General features: G+C 54.9%; 2 protein-coding genes across 2 annotated transcripts; one reads left to right on the top strand and one right to left on the bottom strand.

The window, feature by feature from the left end:
* Positions 1-3,559: 3,559 nt before the first annotated feature.
* LOC121603347 (AT-rich interactive domain-containing protein 1B-like) lies at positions 3,560-9,180 on the top strand (the record flags this gene model as incomplete). The annotated part of the gene is made up of 3 exons (XM_041932010.1): positions 3,560-4,303; positions 4,397-4,559; positions 4,637-9,180. Coding segments are annotated over 3 exons (3,630 nt in total), but the record flags the coding sequence as incomplete, so codon positions are not given.
* A 2,530-nt stretch (positions 9,181-11,710) lies between these two features.
* LOC121603346 (5-oxoprolinase-like) lies at positions 11,711-16,823 on the bottom strand. The gene is given in 5 exon segments (XM_041932008.1): positions 11,711-15,452; positions 15,455-15,806; positions 16,234-16,394; positions 16,397-16,705; positions 16,775-16,823. Coding segments are annotated over 4 exon segments (4,029 nt in total). The 5' UTR covers positions 16,590-16,705; positions 16,775-16,823; the 3' UTR covers positions 11,711-12,129.
* Positions 16,824-17,068: the final 245 nt, after the last annotated feature.

The following is a 17,068-nucleotide window of genomic DNA, read 5'->3' as shown; positions in this document are numbered from 1 at the left end:
AGTCGCGTAATCAATTTATTGGATCAGCGGCATGCCAAGTTCAACCAGACAGACACACGGGGTGCGGGATGGGGGCACATAACGAACACTTTCTCCTCCTTCACATCATCATCATCATGCCGGTGAAATTGATTACGATAATCGAACTCAATTGACAATTGGTTTAATTGTTTCACCATTGGGGGTTGTGCATGTGTATGGTGATGGTCGAGTTTAAATTATACGAGTCGGAACGTTACGGCTGAAAGGAAGGCGGGACTCAAGAGGAGGGTGTGTTTTGAGCGCAAAATCGATAGTGAAGGCATGTTGGGCTGTTTTTTAAAGCAACTGTTACACTTCGCAAAGTTCCGACAGACTGCTGGTTCTCGAATCTTTCCCCCGTTTCCAAAAAAACGCGGGTTTGATTGAGTTGGTAATTGAAGGGGCCAAAGAGAACTAAAAGTAAGCAAACGGGTGCATGATCTCGCCGCGAAAATGAACACATCAATAAAGCAGGATGCTTTGCGGATGGCATCCTTTTGGAAGAGTGAGTGAAAGAGTGAGTGAGAGTGCTACGGATCGATTACTGTGAGAACCTTGATGCAATAGTGGGAACTAGGAGGGCGTTAGAGTCGGCAAGAGACTGTGTTGCTACACAACAACCCTGATCTCCCTCTATTTTGCCACACCGGGTGTTCCGGTCGCATTGAATGCGTAATAAGTTTTCTTAGAAATTGCTCTGCGCCCTTCCCGCCGATTTGATGTCTGACACAAACAGTATGGAATTATGGTTTCTGTCACACATATCTTCCTTGCTTGCACCCCGTTCTTTGGGTTCCCAAAAACCTCGGTCCGAACCAGCACTGACCCAAATAAAGGGACCGAGCGCGCAGGGCTAAAGTTGCATCCGGTTTTGGGCTCGGTGTGTGTATCCGAGAACAATTATCCTTAAGTGATTTTTCCACACTCTGTAAACGGCTGTTGTGCCCCCCTGTCCGTGTCCCTTGTTCGCAACCGTGATTGCACACCAGACACACAAGCATGCTGAGCGACGCCGTAATGTGCTTCCCGAGAAAACAGCGCCAGCAGCAGGCAAGGGTCCTTGCAGACACACACACACCGCCCAAGGGTATATAATTCTCCTTAATCCAAAGGTGCGCACCCAAATGCCGCAAGGAAGAAGCAACTGTTGAGAAGTGGTTTCTCAACCATTCCCAAGGGGAAGACAAAGGACGCAAAAAGAAGCCGGGCTAAATTGCGTATTTAAAAGGATCATTGACAGATTGGGTACATGTGCTTTTTGGTTGGTTGGTTTAGGGCCAGCTTAGGTTCGGGTAACTCCCCTTCTTGGGTAGCTAGCTCACCAAAAACACCTTCGACCTCAAACGAGCGGGGTTTGTAGCACTTACCCTTCAACGAAAGTGTCGGCTCACCCGGTTTGCCGGATCAGCAGCCGGTTCTCGCTGCATTTCTTTCGAACCCGCATCTTGAATTCACTCGATACACGCAAAGATGACGCGTTTTTGTGTGCCTCCATGGGTGTCCTCAAAGCACAGTGTAGAAGGGGAAAAAGAGAGGACTCCGAGGGAACTGTGTATATCGCCGTCATATCGCCGCTTGCCAAACGACGAGACACGTGTTCACCCCGGTGGCGGTGGTGTTCGTGGTCTAGCGCGTATCCACGGAGCAGCAGGCCTTGGTTGTTGGTGTGCTTTGTTTGGAGGTTAAAAGGAAGGGAAAGAAATCGAACCCAGGCAAACAGCCAATAGTTTGGTCCAATTTTTAAGCCGCTTACACACTGATACACACACACACTGACTGCTTTGCTGTTGTACCACCAGCAGTTGGTGCCCGACAAAAGCTACTTTAATGGGGCGTGAAATTTCGCTTAAATGTTACAGGGTTTTCCAGGAGTTCTCATAGCTGTGGGACACTTTATTGGCTCTTTCTTGTGAGAAATGAATTGAATGCAACAGGAATTGGACTCTCCATTGTTTGACAAATCTAACAGGAATTACTAAGGGGCCTTTCCAAAGAGTCATATTAGAAAGGGTCAAAGAATTGTCGCACAACTATGATAAATCCTGGAAAACCCTGTATTACACCGTTTCGCTTACAACGCGCGCTCGGGAGGGTATTATCAAGCTTGCTGTTTGTGTTTCTTTCTGGGTTAGGTTGACTGTATACACGTATTCTTGGACACGGCAAAAGGCTTTGTTTGTGTACTGAATGATTTCGTCAAACCTCGGTGAGAAAGAGCGAGAGAAGCCTTCGAAGTGTAGCTAGCAGGATTATTCTAAAAGCTTCTCAAACCAACTGTGTGTGCGATTTACTTTTGCCAGTTTGTGTAATTTTGATGCTGAAAGCAAAGAGCACAACAATGTGCTGAATATTATGTAGAATTGTTTAATTTAAAAATATATTCTATGTGTCTCCTTAAATTGCCCCGAAAGCAACTTATAGGGAAGTAAACGACCACCTACTCTAGCTTCAATATACTATTTCTCCCGAAATCGATTTCTCGCCATCCAATTATTGGGGCTCAGCCCTCAACACACCAACCACTTTTAGCCGGAAAAGTCAGAAACACTCTGGACCCTGTGAAACGTTTAATTACAATCTGTGTGCTGAAAGTTCCGCTAAATCAAATTACATCGATCGTACAGCTCGGCCGCTGCACCACCGGGAGTACTTGGAAATGGATTTTTGGAACCGAATCGGGGAGGGTCTCTTTGGATGACTTTTGACGATGGATTCGTGGTAGTAGTGCCGTTGTATTGGTTGTAAATTGGGCGTAGTGTGCTACCCTACCTACCATCTGTGTACGCTCCCACAGCAGAGGTAGCCTTTTCTGTATGATTCCCAATCCGGACTGTTGGAAGAGCAAAACCCACAACCCCACCCAAGCATCGAAGGGAATTGTGGACCACGTTAGATTGGTTTCAGTTTTGCGCCATGATCACACTGAGGGGAATATGGAGGCCGAGCACTTCTTGGCACATACCATTACACTGTGCCTGAGGACGGTGTGTGGAAGCAGCAGGAAGCGAAAGCAGTAAGGGAAATCCCAGCACAGTTGGTTGCTTGACGTCACGACACCGACCGAACCATTGGTGCGAGATGGGATCGAATGCAAATTTCAATTCATTTTACGCTCTCCGGTGTGGAATTGCCGGCGGCTGATGAAATTCTAGCGAACAAACGGAGAATTCCCTTTGTGTGTGCATGCATATTGGCCAGGATGCAGTTCAGCTGCACAGTGCTTCAAGCAAGAGACCAAAATCAATACTTGTTGAATTGGGTGCTGCCTCCCACTTCGGTGTGTGTGTGTGTGTGTGTGCGTTTACGACTGGTTGCGCAATTGCTCTTCCAATGTAGCGTGAATGTTACGCAAAAGCTTGTCGAACTCTTTTGGGAGGCCTCTTTTGGGATGGATGGAAACTTCTGTTATTTACATATTACAACATCTTTCCCGCTCTTTAACCTGTTTCTCACGCACTTTAACTAATCAAAATTTTCATGCTTTTCCTTTTCTGTTTGCAGTACAATCGAAACTAGCACAGAAGCGTCCCGTCACTAGCCCGGCACCGCCCGTCCTGTCCTCCTCCGCCCAGCAGCAGCAGCAGCTGCTGCACCATCCGTCTTCCTCGCCACACTCGAACCATCTGCTAGGCGGCCCGAACCACCATCTGCCGCCGGGCGCCTCGCCCGGTTTGGTGCCGCCCCGCAGCAGCAGCAGCAGCAGCAGCAGCAGGCCCCGCTCGGTGTGCCGTCGGTGGCGCACGGGGGTGGATCGGGCGCCATCCACGCGTCACCCAACGCCCAAAACCCTTCGTCCGGTGGACGCAGCAGTAGTGGTGGTGGGGGAGGCGGAGGAGGTGGTGGAGCAGGATCGTTTGCTGCCGCGCTGCGTAATCTCGCCAAGCAGGCGGACGTCAAGGAAGACGAACCGTCGGGTGCAGGTGGTGGTGGTGGAGGCGGCGGTGGTGCACCAGGGGTAGGAGGCGGATCGAGTGGAGGACCCGGACCGGGAGGTGGTGGTGGAGGAGGTGGTCGAGACAGAGATCATCGCGATCGGGACCGGGAACGAGAAGGAGGTGGCAACGGAGGAGGAGGAGGTGGAATGCAGCTGGACGGTCGGGGCAACGCGATGCCATCGATGGTGGTGGACAGGCGCGGGGAGGACGCGCGGGGGAACATTATCAGCGACGGCGGCAGGATACGAAGCGGGGACGGGGGGCGGGACAGTCGGGGAGGCGGCGTCGATGCGGCCAAGAAGCAGCATCAGCAGCAGCAACGCTCCTCGCCGCAACCACCGGAGAAGGTTTGTGTAGAGAGTGGGAAGGAGAAAGAGAGAGAGAGAGAGGAAGAGTTACTAAACGGAATGTTTCGCATTGTTTTTTTTTTCTTTTTGCAGATGCCGCGCCTCAATCCGCCCAGCTCGAATACGATCCAGTCGGAACTGCTGGCCCGAAGCGGATTTCAACCGTACAGACCGGACGAACGGCTAGCCCATCCGGCCGGTGCGTTTCCGATCGATGCGTACTCGGCGTTCGGCTCCATTCCCGGCATGCCACCAGGTAAGTGACCCGGCGTCTAAATCACACAAACAGATATAGAGCGTAAACTTAACCTCATCTTTACCTCCCATTTGCAGCAAATCTCTTCAACCCGGCCGCACTGGCGTACCACGATCCGGCCATCTATCTCGATCCGCGCTACCAGATGCTGCGGGCCAGCCACCATTCGGCCGCAGGGCACCCGCTCTACCCGTCGCTACCCTACCCGCCCAACCTGTACGGCATGCTGCCCGGCATGGGCATGCAGAGCATACACGAGCGCATGAAGCTGGAGGAGGAGCACCGGGCCGCTCGGTTGCGCGAGGAGGAGCGGGCCCGGGAAGCGCGCGAGGCGGCGATCGAGCGGGAGAAGGAGCGCGAGCTGCGCGAGCAGCGCGAGCGGGAGCAGCGCGAGAAGGAGCAGCGCGAAAAGGAGCAGCGCGAGAAGGAGGAGCGCGAGCGGCAGCAGCGCGAGAAGGAGCAGCGGGAGCGCGAGCAGCGCGAGAAGGAGCGCGAGCGGGAAGCGGCCCGCGAGCGCGAACGGGAGCGGGAGCGGGAGCGCGAGCGAGAGCGCATGATGCACATGATGCCCCACTCGCTGCCCCGGCCGTTCTTCTCCATTCCCGGCCTGCCGCCCGGCCTGTCCGCACCGCTCGGGCTGGGCATGCGGCCCCAGGGCGGTCCGCTCGGGCTGCCCTCGCACCATCCGCTGCACCCGTCGCTCGGGCTGAGCATGGGACTGGGGCTGCCACAAGTGCCGCAGCCGCCGGCCGGCTCGTCGCTCAATCTGTCGCACCCGTCGGCGGGCATGGTGCCGCAGCCGCCCCCGCCCGGCAGCGCGCTGGGCCACCCGTCGATACCGACCAGCCTGGCGGCGGCGGCCGCCGCCTACAGCCACAGCATCGCCTCCACGATGAGCTCGTACCACTCGTCGATGGCGCACATCGGCGGGCTGAATCTGTCCCACACGGCAGCGCTGGCCAACGCGCAGAACCTCAGCCTGGCCGGTCACATTCCACCGCCCGCCCACGGTTCGCTCAATCTGTCCGCGGGCGGGTCGCCGGTGGCGGTCGTGTCGTCCTCCCCGACGGGCGGCCACCATCTGGCGTCGCCCTCGCCCCACCATCATCTTACCTCACCGCACGGCGCCCCGCTCGCCCTAACGTCGAGCAAATCCGCGTCCACCCATCCGTCGCCGCACCCGGCCACCCGTGCTTCCCCGTCCTCGCCCATCGTTGCCACGAGCGGCGGCGGCGGCGGCGGCGGCGGCAGCAACACCCCGAACAGTGCGGCCGCCCCGCACCCGTACTACACTGCCGCCGCGATGGCCGCCGCTTCGCCACTGTCGCTCAGCAGCAAGGCGCCGCCCCATCCCCATTCGGCCCTGTCCTCGCACTCGCCCGTCGGTGCGGGCAGTCACCATCTGCACCATCTGCATCATCATGCGGCGCAACAGCAGCCGCCGCCGCCGCCCGGGTCGCATCCGGGCGCCCAAACGCAACCCCAGCTCTCGCAGCATCCGCCCGGCGCGAGCGGGCGCAGCAGTGCGGTCATAACGCCGCCCAGCACGCACCATCAGGCGGCCGCGGTCGCCGCCCACCATCACCATCTGCAGCACCATGCGGCGATGGTGGCGGCGGCGGCGGCCGCCGCTGCATCCCAGGAGCAGCAGCAGCGTTCCTCCTCCTCCCAGCAACATCGCGGGCCGGGGGCGGCGGCGTCGGGACCACCACCACCAACGCATCGTCTAGAGCAACCGCCACAAGTAGTGGCTGCCGCTCCCACACAGCAGCAACCATTGCCACCGGCGCCCGCGGCGGCCCCATCTGCCGGGGTGCAACTCACGGAACACAGTGTAAATAGTACAAACGTCACTAGTATTAACAGCAGCAGCAGCAGCAGTAGCACCGCGGACAGGAACGGTGACGCAAAATCGCGCTCACCCGTCGTCGCCGACGGGCACAACAGCACGAACGTCATCAAGTCGACCAGCAATGCGGACGAGACGGGCGGTGTGATTAAGCGGTCCGGATCCTCCTCACCCGGGGGCACCGGCGGCGGCAGTCCTGCGATGCGCGTAGCAACACCGGTCGTGGTAGCCGGTGGTGCCGAAGCACACGAAACGACAAACGGCGGTGGAGCCAGCACGACGGCACCACTGTCAGACTCGCGTCCCGTCTCACGCAGTGCCAGCGATGAAGCCTCCAAGGATGGCATGGTGGCGTCGAAGGAGGAACGGGCCGATGTGGCGAAGGACGACGGCAAGGACCCGGCGTCCGTTATTTCCAACGATAATGGACCGAGCGAGAACAACGGCACGCTCGACAAGCAGCACCACGACAAGGCTGCGACGGTCAACAGCAATGGCAATGGAGGTGGACAGGCCAATCAAGCGGCCGCCGGATCGGACGGTGGTGCAGGCAGCCCGGCGGAACTGAGCGGGAATCGTGAGCGACGATCACCGTCCATCCCAAACAGCAACGCCGGAGCGGCCACACCGGCAGCCACCACCGCAGCCCCGCTGGCGCCGACCACAGGTAATAGCAAGGGTGGAGGCGGTGGAGTACAGGGTGACACAGCAACAACGCTGGATGAAGTGGCACTCCCAGCACCACCACCACCACCACCCACGTCCAAGCGCGACAGACGAACGTCCGGACCCGCAGTGTCGGACGCAGCGACGGAAGGTGCTGGTGGTGGTGCTGGTGCAGAAAATGGGAAGAAAGGCACGCTGCTGCACGGTGCCAGCGAGCGGAAGGGGGAAACCGAAAGCGTACTAAACAATGGTGCCCGGGGAGCGGCGGGAGGCGATAGTAGATAGTGTAGTGTAGGGTAGGGGTCCAGAAACGAAGGACAGGACAAGGACGGCCGACGACGTCTACTAAAGAAAAAAAAAGAGGTTTCATCTCTCACTCCCTCTCTCTTGCATTTAGTTGTGGATCTGTAACTTTGAACGCAAAAACAGAGAAAGGGCACAGGGAAAGGTCCTTTTTAAAATACAAATTGTACTAAATTGCATGCAGTTCTTCCAGTGCGAAGGAGACAAGCAAAACACCTTCACAGAAAGGGCATACACGACTTAACACGAGTAGAGCGAGATATGATATGATGGAAAGAAGGAAAACGATCAGAACGCTTCCTTGCAGTAGTTGCGAGCACAAACTTTTAGCAGCAAAATAGATGTTGTTGTTGTACATACCCGCCAATAACGAGTAGGAATCCTTTCTCGCTTTCGTTGTTGGATTGTCTTCGTCCGCTTTTTTTTTTTTTGCTTAATGCAACGACAAACGATTCATCATCCTGTGTGGTGTAGGTGTGTATCTTAAGATGTGTTCTTAAAACTGTGTCACACATACATACATACACACACACACACCATCTCTCCCATCCATCCACACCACGCGGTAGTAGAACGTGGTAGGGGTGGGATACGGCAACACAAGAAAGGCAACATTTAGGTAAAGTAGTAGTAGTTGGAGGTTTAGAGATAAGGTTGATTAAAGTAGGCTAGGAAAAGGTAAAGCGCAAGTACGAAAGAGAGAAAGAGAGAAAAAAAACACGAAACCATGCAAAGAAGAGAAGAGCGAAAGAAAGAGAAAACGAAGTGAGAGAAACCAGTAGTACAATGATACCCCTTCTCTATCTGTGTTTACACTACTCGATTGCTCACTCACTCACTCATTCTTTCTCTCTCTCTCTCTTTGTTGCTTCATCTCGACGAAAGGACGAACCTGACAATATAATATACGACGCTATGCGTGTCTCTGTTAACCGTACCACAAATATATCCTTTTCCTTCTCGTTCGATTCGTACTTTTTCGCTTCTTTTCTTGCTTTTCCTCTCTTACCACCTCTTAGAAGGTGGAGAGCGCGAGTGGGGAAAGGAAGGCTACTGTACTGAGATGAATGTAAACAGTGTGTTTAGGGGGAGCAACTTGTACGATTATTATCACTACCACCACCCCCATTACATTTATGATGAGCGCTAATTATAATATTATTTTATTTCTTACATATGGTTTACTCTATCGCTAATCGCGCGCGTTGCATATCATTATGCTTGTAAAACGATCTACACACACACATGTTTGTATGTGCATAGAGAAATGGGAGGATTATAAATAGAAGGAAACTACAAGCACATGCGAATAACATTTAAGCTTCAGGATATGTACATTCACTTGACCTAAGGGAGGACACCTAGGGCGTGTTAGGATAAGAAATATTGCTTTAATTCTTTTCTAAAAAAAATACACAAATTAAAGAGAGTGACAGGCGAAACAGACAGGAAAAATAAACAGTACAGCGCAAACACATTTCCTTACAGGAGTTTCTTTGTTTTGTTTTGTTGCTTTTTTTTCTTTCTTTTTGGATAAATTAAGTCAGTTCTAAAATGTATGATTTACAATAAGCACACGGTTGCCTGCGCATATTTTGGAAGTAATGCGGAAGAGAGAAGAGAAGAGAGAGGCATACATGCATAGATAGGACCAGTGAGAAAGGAAAAGAGAAGATAAAAAGAAGCAAAATGTATGTAGTTAAGGACACGCAGTAGACTGTGTAATAAGAAATGGAAAAGATAGGGTCAAAAAAGTAAAGAAAGAAGGGCAAAGAAGCATCAAGAAATAGTAGATAGAGCAATGAATTAATTGAAACTAATAAATTGCATTATGAAAGTAAGAAAAGAGAGCAAGAGCAGGGGTAGAAAGAAAGAAAGAAAGAAAGAAAGAAAGAAAAGAATAAAAAGTAAACAATAGGAGGAAACAACAAAGGGACAGACAGATAGACAGTTACGAAAGAACACACACACAATAATCAAAAAAAGCATACCAGCAGATATTGTTTTGTTTTTTTTTGTTCTTTTTTTTTTGAGAAACTGTTCGGAGAGTGTTAAGGCCGTTTTTTCTTCTCTTTATTGATTGATGTTTTTTTGTTTTGATTTTTTTTTTTGCTTGCTCCTTCCTTCTCTCTACTGCTGTGCTGCTCCTCTCATTCCCGCCGTTTGGGTTTTGTTTTTGTCTCGTGTTTTAGTGTTATTGTGGCTAAAATTTCCATTTCATCTGCTTCATCTTCCAGACGACACGATAGCAAGCAAATCCTCACCACCGGCTGGCGTGAACGAAACGATGAACGGAAACAGTAACGGCAGTGGTGCTGGTGGAGGTGCCAGTGCCGCACCCGCAACCCCGCTAGCATTGCAGTAAATACCGCATTACTACCGCCAGCAAACGGAGGCCAACAGGATGGCGAAAGTTCGAATGTCTTCAGTGTCTAATAGGATTAAAACGATGTACTACTGGAAAACTACACTGTACTGTATAAAAAGGCGGATCGCGCTGAACAAATGCGCGTTGGACTGCTCTAGGCTAGTAAACAGCGTGTAAAGGAGAGGGGGGGGCGATAGGGGGAGAAAAAGTAAAGCATTATCATTTGTGTAACACAGACCCACAGACACAAACACACGGGGGAAACGAACCCATTTGTTGTCGGTGCGTGTAAAAAATAAAAAATAAAGGGCAAATAAAATTGTGATACAATAACAATGTGAGTAACAAACAAATGCACATACACACACATGGGGCGTGGGGCGGCACGTGCTTGGGCCTGGTCGCACGCGCCATGCCGAAGAAACGATTTGTGTTTCAAGTAGTAACAAGCGCAAAGACACTGAGGCTTTGTACACATGCTTGGGTCTTGGGATTCTGTTCTGTTTGTTCACATGCCAACCGCCAACTGGGTGGTGGTGAGGTACGGTTGAGAAAAGTAGACCACTAGAAGAGGGAGAGAGAGAGCGAGAGCACAAAAACTGCAGAAAGAAAACAAAAAATAACTAAAACACGTAATTTGTCAAATGTGTATGTGTACGCGGTGTGTCCGGGGGAAAGGGGGAACGTAGAATCATTATCGAATTATTGCACAAAACTAACTAGCTAAGTCGACAAAAGCAAGCAAGCAAATAAAAGTGTAAACAAAGTGAAAAAGGAAGAAGGGAAAAACCCATAGAAGGAAGCCATTTAAGTCGAGAAGAGAGATTAGCTAGCTAGAACTCGGAACGCGCGAGTGAGATAAACAGAGCGGCAGAAGTAATAATAGTAGTAGATGCGAGTGAAACAAAGCAAAACAATGATTTATGCTCTAATAAAACGAGAAAACAAAACAACAAGGAGGACAAGGGAGTGAAGAATGAAAGTGAAAGAAAGTTAGATGGAAAAAAGATAGCTAGAAATACAGACAAGAAGAGAGACTGACAGTAAGAGTGAGGACAGGAGAAAGGCTTCAAAACGTTGCGAGGAAAACGGGGAGAGAATGAAAGATTGATAGGAAGGAGCAAAAGAAAGAAGGAAAAAAATGAGTTTATTCAGGACATTTACCAGAAGTGAGGTTACGTTTACGATCGCAGCAGGCAAGGCCGGGCAAACACGGGAAGCACTCGGAATGAAAATGGCCTCCTGCGTCGTTGCTCAACAAAAGTTAGTAAATTACAATCTCTCCCCAGAGAAGTTCACCAATTTCGTTTGTTTCGTCTATTTAACAGTGTTTAGTTTTATATTTTCACGCGCAAGAAAAACCTTTGTTTACAGGATAAGAAAAAAGGGTAATGATTGAAATCGGCAAATAAACTCAACGGCGAAGTACTAACACACACAAAAACGAAACAAAAAAAAAAATCGGATTTAAAAAACACACACAAACACAATGGCACTGGTTTTGTTGTTGTTGTTGAATTTGAGCTACATGAGAAAAACGTTTTTTTGTGCGCGTATATTTCGGTTTCGGGTTTAACTTTCACAAAGGCATTAGGCGTGTGGTGTTGCACCTACACTGACACACACACACCACCACGACGGACGCAAAGGTATATAAAATTTGGCTACCGAGTTTTCTAAGAAAACCTTGGGTGATCGTAGTGACGACGTGAGCTACAATGTGTGTGTGTTTGTTGAAAAATCGTCTAAATTCTAACCCTAATAAAGCTACCCCAACCACTGTTTGGTCTGTTCTTTTTTTTTGTATGTTTTTTTTTTTCAGAAAAATGGACAAAGTTCTATCTAAACACAACATACACACGAGCGCGCGCGCCCTGCTTGCTTGTATGTAAATAGTATAATTGCAGTTTCATCAATCGTTCTCTATCACTACCACTACTACTACTACTTTGGCTCACGCTTTTTGGGCCCAACCGACGCCTACTATGGAAGAACACGGAATTGACACGAAAGAGACGAAGTGTGTATATGTGAGAAAGAGTGAAAGAGATAGGTAGATTGTAAGAGAACGAGAGAGAGAGAGAGAAGGAAAGAAGGGTTAATATGTGATGCGCCTTCTCCTTGTACGAACACACACACTATAGCCGCAGCTAAATCTCGTCCTCTAGCTGGTCGTCCTGCTGCTGCTGTCCCTGGGTTGGCTCCATCCACACACCACCGTCGGCTGCGTCGAACGACAGTAGAAAGCCCGAACGTCGCCCGAACGTTTCACCACCACCACCACCACCAGTATCCGGGGGCTATTTAAACATCACGATCACAATCACCAGCAGCACGACGATCAGCACGAGATAGAAGTTAAAGTTGAAGCCGATCTCGTGCCATCACACCGACTCCTGCGCCATCCGGTACTCATACACGCTGCCGCGCTCCATGAACGCCTTGGACGAGCCGACCGACACGATGGCGGCCGCCGCCGCCAGCTGCCGCTGCTGCTGATGGTCGCTCAGCGTCGGCCGCGGCCCATCGTCGTCGTCCAGCGGCACGCCGTACCCGCCGCCGCCCGGCGTTTTCATCGAGAAGATGTCGCCCGGCCCGACCTGTACCGCCGTCTTGCCGCCGATGTTGACCGCCCGATGGCCCGGCTGTCCGCGCGGCCCGGCACGGATCAGCAAATTCAGGCCCGGCTTGCCCGGCATGCCGCCCGCCATGCCGTACGGTCGCAGCGTGCGCCGCTCGGTCAGCACGGACAGCGTCATCGGCTTGCGGAAGAGCAGCTCCCGGTGGACACCTTCCCCGCCGCGGAACTGCCCTGCACCACCACTGCCGTCCTCGCGCAGCGTAAACCGGCGCAGCACGATCGGATAGCGCAGCTCCAGTATCTCCGGATCGGTGATGCGCGTGTTGGTCATGTGCGTGTGCACACCGCCCGTACCGTGCCAGCCCGGGCCGGCACCACTGCCACCCGCGACCGTCTCGTAGTAGCCCCAGCCCTCGTCCCCGATCGTGACGTTGTTCATGCAGCCCTGCGACGCGGCGCACGTGCCGAACGCGGCCAGCACCGTGTCGACGACGCGCTGCGACGTCAGCACATTGCCCCCGACGACGGCGGCCCCGTCCGACGGGTCGAGGATGGAGCCGGGCGGGATGATCACCTCGATCGGCGCCAGACAGCCCTGGTTGAGCGGCACATCGTGCCCGACCATACAGCGCAGACAGTAGATCAGCGCGGAGAGGGTGATGGCGCGCGGGGCGTTACAGTTGCCGCTCACCTCCGGCCCGGTGCCGGTGAAATCGCACACCGCCGAACCGTGCCGCTCGTCGATGCGCACCACCAGCCGGATCGGCGTCCCGTCGTCCATCTGCTGCTCCGCCTCGAGCACGGCCGACCCGGTGCGTTCGCGCGCCTCCTGCGCGATCGTGCGCAGCATGTCGCGCACCGCCAGCTCGGCGTTCTGCTGCATGTGGCCCATGTACGCCTGCACCACCGACAGCCCGTACGCGTCGATCAGCTCCGACACGAGCTGGATGCCCTTCTGGTTGGCCGCAATCTGGGCGCGCAGGTCGGACAGATTGTCGGAGAGGTTGCGCGTGCCGGCCGCCCCGGGGACACCGGGCGCCGGGCGCGTTAGCCGGGCCACGATCGCTTCCTCCTGGAACACGCCGCCGTCCACGAGCAGGAACGACTTGAAGGCGGCTCCCTCCTGCGCGAGCGACGTCGAGTGCGGCGGCATCGAGCCGGGCGTTATCCCGCCAATGTCGGCATGGTGGCCGCGTGACGCGACGAAAAACACCGGCAGCGCTTCACCGGGCGCAAACACGGGCGTAATGACGGTCAGGTCGGGCAGATGGGACCCACCGGCCTGCGGATGGTTCGAAAGCAGCACATCGCCCGGCTTCAGGGTGCCACCGCGCCGGCGCAACTGATACTGGACCGTTTCCTGCATCGCGCCGAGATGGACCGGGATGTGCGGAGCGTTCGAGACGAGCCCACCGTCCGGGCCAAACAGGGCGCAGGAGAAGTCGAGCCGCTCCTTGATGTTGGTCGAGATGGAGGTGCGCTGCAGCACGCGCCCCATCTGCTCGGCAATGCTCATGAACCGATGGTTGAAGATGCTCAGCTGCACCGCGTCCAGCCGTTCGTCGACCCGCGGGCGTGCATTCGCGCCGGTGCCGATTTCGATCGTCAAATCGCCGCGCCGGGTAACGAGCGCCCGCGACCCCGGCTCGATCACGATCGTGGATAGCCGGTCGATGAGGATGGCCGGCCCATCCACCCGATGGCCGTACCGCAGCTTGGCACAGTCGTACACGGGCGTGACGAGTCGACCGGGCGGCGCCTGGCCACTGCCCTCCTCGAAGTACGCCACGGTCGTCTTCTCCGGATAGATCGGTCCCGTTGCCTCCGCGATGTCCGGCTCGGTGAAGAGGGACGCCCGGCCACAGCCGCGCACGCGAATATCGTCCACCAGGATGCGTCGGCCCTCCAGCACGAAGCCAAACTCGCTCCGGTAGCGGTCGCGGAACGTGCGCCCAAAGTCGCCGAACCCGTACACGGTGTGGTCCGCATTCTCGACGACCCGGTCCGGAGCGCACATCAGCGCACAGTCCGTGCCCTCGTAGCGCAGGTGCAGGTACGGCTCGAGGCTGATCGATCCTTCGTCCGCCAGCGCGAACCCTTGCGCTTCTAGCTGCTCCACGCAGCGCGCCGACAGCGCGTGGAGCCGCTCCTTCAGCGCCGCCCGATTGTCCGGGCACAGTTCCAGCCCGCAGGGCTCCTGCGTCTCGTACACCACGTCCGCCAGCGCCATCCCGTACGCGGACAGTATGCCGGCGTACTTGTGCATCACCACGCGCGCCATGCCGAGCTGGCGGGCAATGCTGCACGCGTGCTGCCCGCCCGCCCCACCGAAGCAGGCCAGCACGTGGCGCGACGTGTCGTACCCGCGGGCCTGCGTCAGCGCCCGGATCGGCCGGCACATGGCTTCGTTGGCGACGCGCACGAAGCCCATCGCCACTTGCTCGAGCGACAGTGGGCCACCGCCGGCTTCCTCTCCGGCCGACGCCAAATGTTCGTTGATTTCCATGCGCAGCTCCTCGAACGCGGCCCGCGTCGCCTCGTAATCGAGCGGTTCGTTCTCGTTCGGGCCGAAAATGGCCGGGAAGTACTCGGGCAGCAGCCGACCGAGGATGAGGTTCGCATCGGTAACGGTCAGCGGGCCACCCTTGCGATAGCAGGTGGGTCCCGGGTGGGCGCCGGCCGACTCTGGCCCCACCACAAACAGCCCGGAGCGGAAGAACAGTCTCGAGCCGCCGCCCGCCGCCACCGTGTTGATGTCGAGCTGGGGCGCCTGTATCGTAACGCCTGCCGTCGTACTCTCGATCACGTGCTCGTACGTTCCCGCGTACCGCGACACGTCCGTCGACGTGCCGCCCATATCGAACCCGATCAGCGGTGGTGGGGGACCGGCTGCTGGGTCATCGTCCCCGGCATCGCGCATCCCGGTCACTGCGTACCCCACGACACCACCGGCCGGACCGCTTAGAATGGCACGTGCGCCACGGAAGTGTTCCATCCTCGTGAGGCCACCGTCGCTCTGCATAAACAGCACGTCGGCGCCGCGCAGCTGATCCCGAAACCCGCTCCGGAACCCGTCCAGGTAGCGCTCGACGTGGGGCGTTAGGTACGCTTCCGCGCAGGCAGTGAACCACGGGCAACGAGCCGGCACATGGGCATCGCCTGATGCGACAGCGTGACATGCTGGAAGCCGAGCTCTTGGGCGATCCGGCCCACGCACAGTTCGTGCTCGGGGCAGGCGTAGCTGTGCGCGAGCACGATGGCGAGTGAGTTGATGCCGGCGGCCCGTACCTCCTCCAGCTTGGACCGCAAATCCTGCTCGTCCAGCGGCACCATTTCCAGGTGGGTGGAATCGGCCGCACCTGTAAGCCGTCTCCAACCGGCGGAGGCTTCCCCGAGCTGGCAGGATGCTTCCTGGGCCGGCACCAGGCGGGCATCGATCTCAATCACCTCGCGGTACAGGTTGGCCGGTTTTTGGATGTTCTGAAATGGAAGGGAAGGGAAAGAACGGTGGTGGTAAGTGAAACAGGAACTGCTGTTGCCGTGCACTCTTGTGGAAACAAAGCATATTGCGGGAGGATGGAAGATCTAAGATTAGAGCCAATGGCAGACAGAACAGACTTAGAGATTTAATTTATAGCGACGGCCCGGATTGCGATATCATCTTGGCTTCCGCCAGCAGCAGAAGCAAACAGTTTGTCAGAGACACAGGCAGATAAGCAGCCGTTTCTCATCAACGGCTTTTGGCGAGCTGACAAGAAGGTGTCAGAAGAGTCACGCCTCTGCTCTCCCCAGCTCGAAACGCTAAATGCTTCCAATTCGGGCCATGGATGCGGTCCAAGAAAATGCATAATAATGCATAAAAATATGTATGACTATGCGGACTGAAACGGCCCCTCCCCATACTCACCAGCTGGAAAATGTTCGGTCTCGCCTGATTGCCAATCTGCAGCAGATCCCGGAAGCCCCGGTTCACGACCAGCGCCACCGGATCGCCGGCCCGCTCGAGCAGCGCGTTCGTGGCCACGGTAGTGCCCATCCGCACCCACCCGATCAGCCCGGTGTCGATCAGCCGTCCACCGTCAGCGCACGGCCCGTCTCCTGCTGCAGTATGCGCCGGATGCCCTCGGTCGGTGCGTCCGGATAGTTGGCCGGATCGACGGACAGCAGCTTCAGCGTGCGCACCGTACGGTCGGGCGTAATGCACAGCACATCCGTGAAGGTGCCGCCGCGGTCGATGGCAAAGTTGTACTTTCCACCCTCCATTTCGCTGTGTGTTGGCACTGGTGTTGTTTTCTTCGCACGCGTTCAGCCCCGGCAGAGCTCACCAAGAGGACTGATTAGCCGCGCAAAGCACTAAGCGACCAGCCGGGACACACAATCTGAAACAGAGCACTACACACATTAGACGGTATGTCAAACCGAGATAAGACAAGCACAACAAAGCCTACCTCGATATATGTACTTCAGGGGGCCCCCAAGCAAGACGAAGCAACACGGAGGGAGACGAGAGGATGCGCTGGGATTGGAATGAAAAAACGACACGTCCGGGAATGTCGGAATACACACCAACGCCAGTATCAGCACAGTTCCCTCCCCTTTTGGTAGTGTGTGTGGATGATTATTATGCAAAGGGAATCATCATCACGGCGGACACTGGACCTTCGTCTGTAGCGCTACAGCTCTTGCACACACAATCAATAGTCCCTGTGGAGGAGTAGGCAAAGAAAGAAGAAAAACACATC

This window comes from Anopheles merus, unplaced genomic scaffold (genome assembly GCF_017562075.2).
Source record: "Anopheles merus strain MAF unplaced genomic scaffold, AmerM5.1 LNR4001135, whole genome shotgun sequence".
NCBI classification, from domain to species: domain Eukaryota; kingdom Metazoa; phylum Arthropoda; class Insecta; order Diptera; family Culicidae; genus Anopheles; species Anopheles merus.
This window is presented reverse-complemented; position numbering and strand designations above follow the sequence as displayed.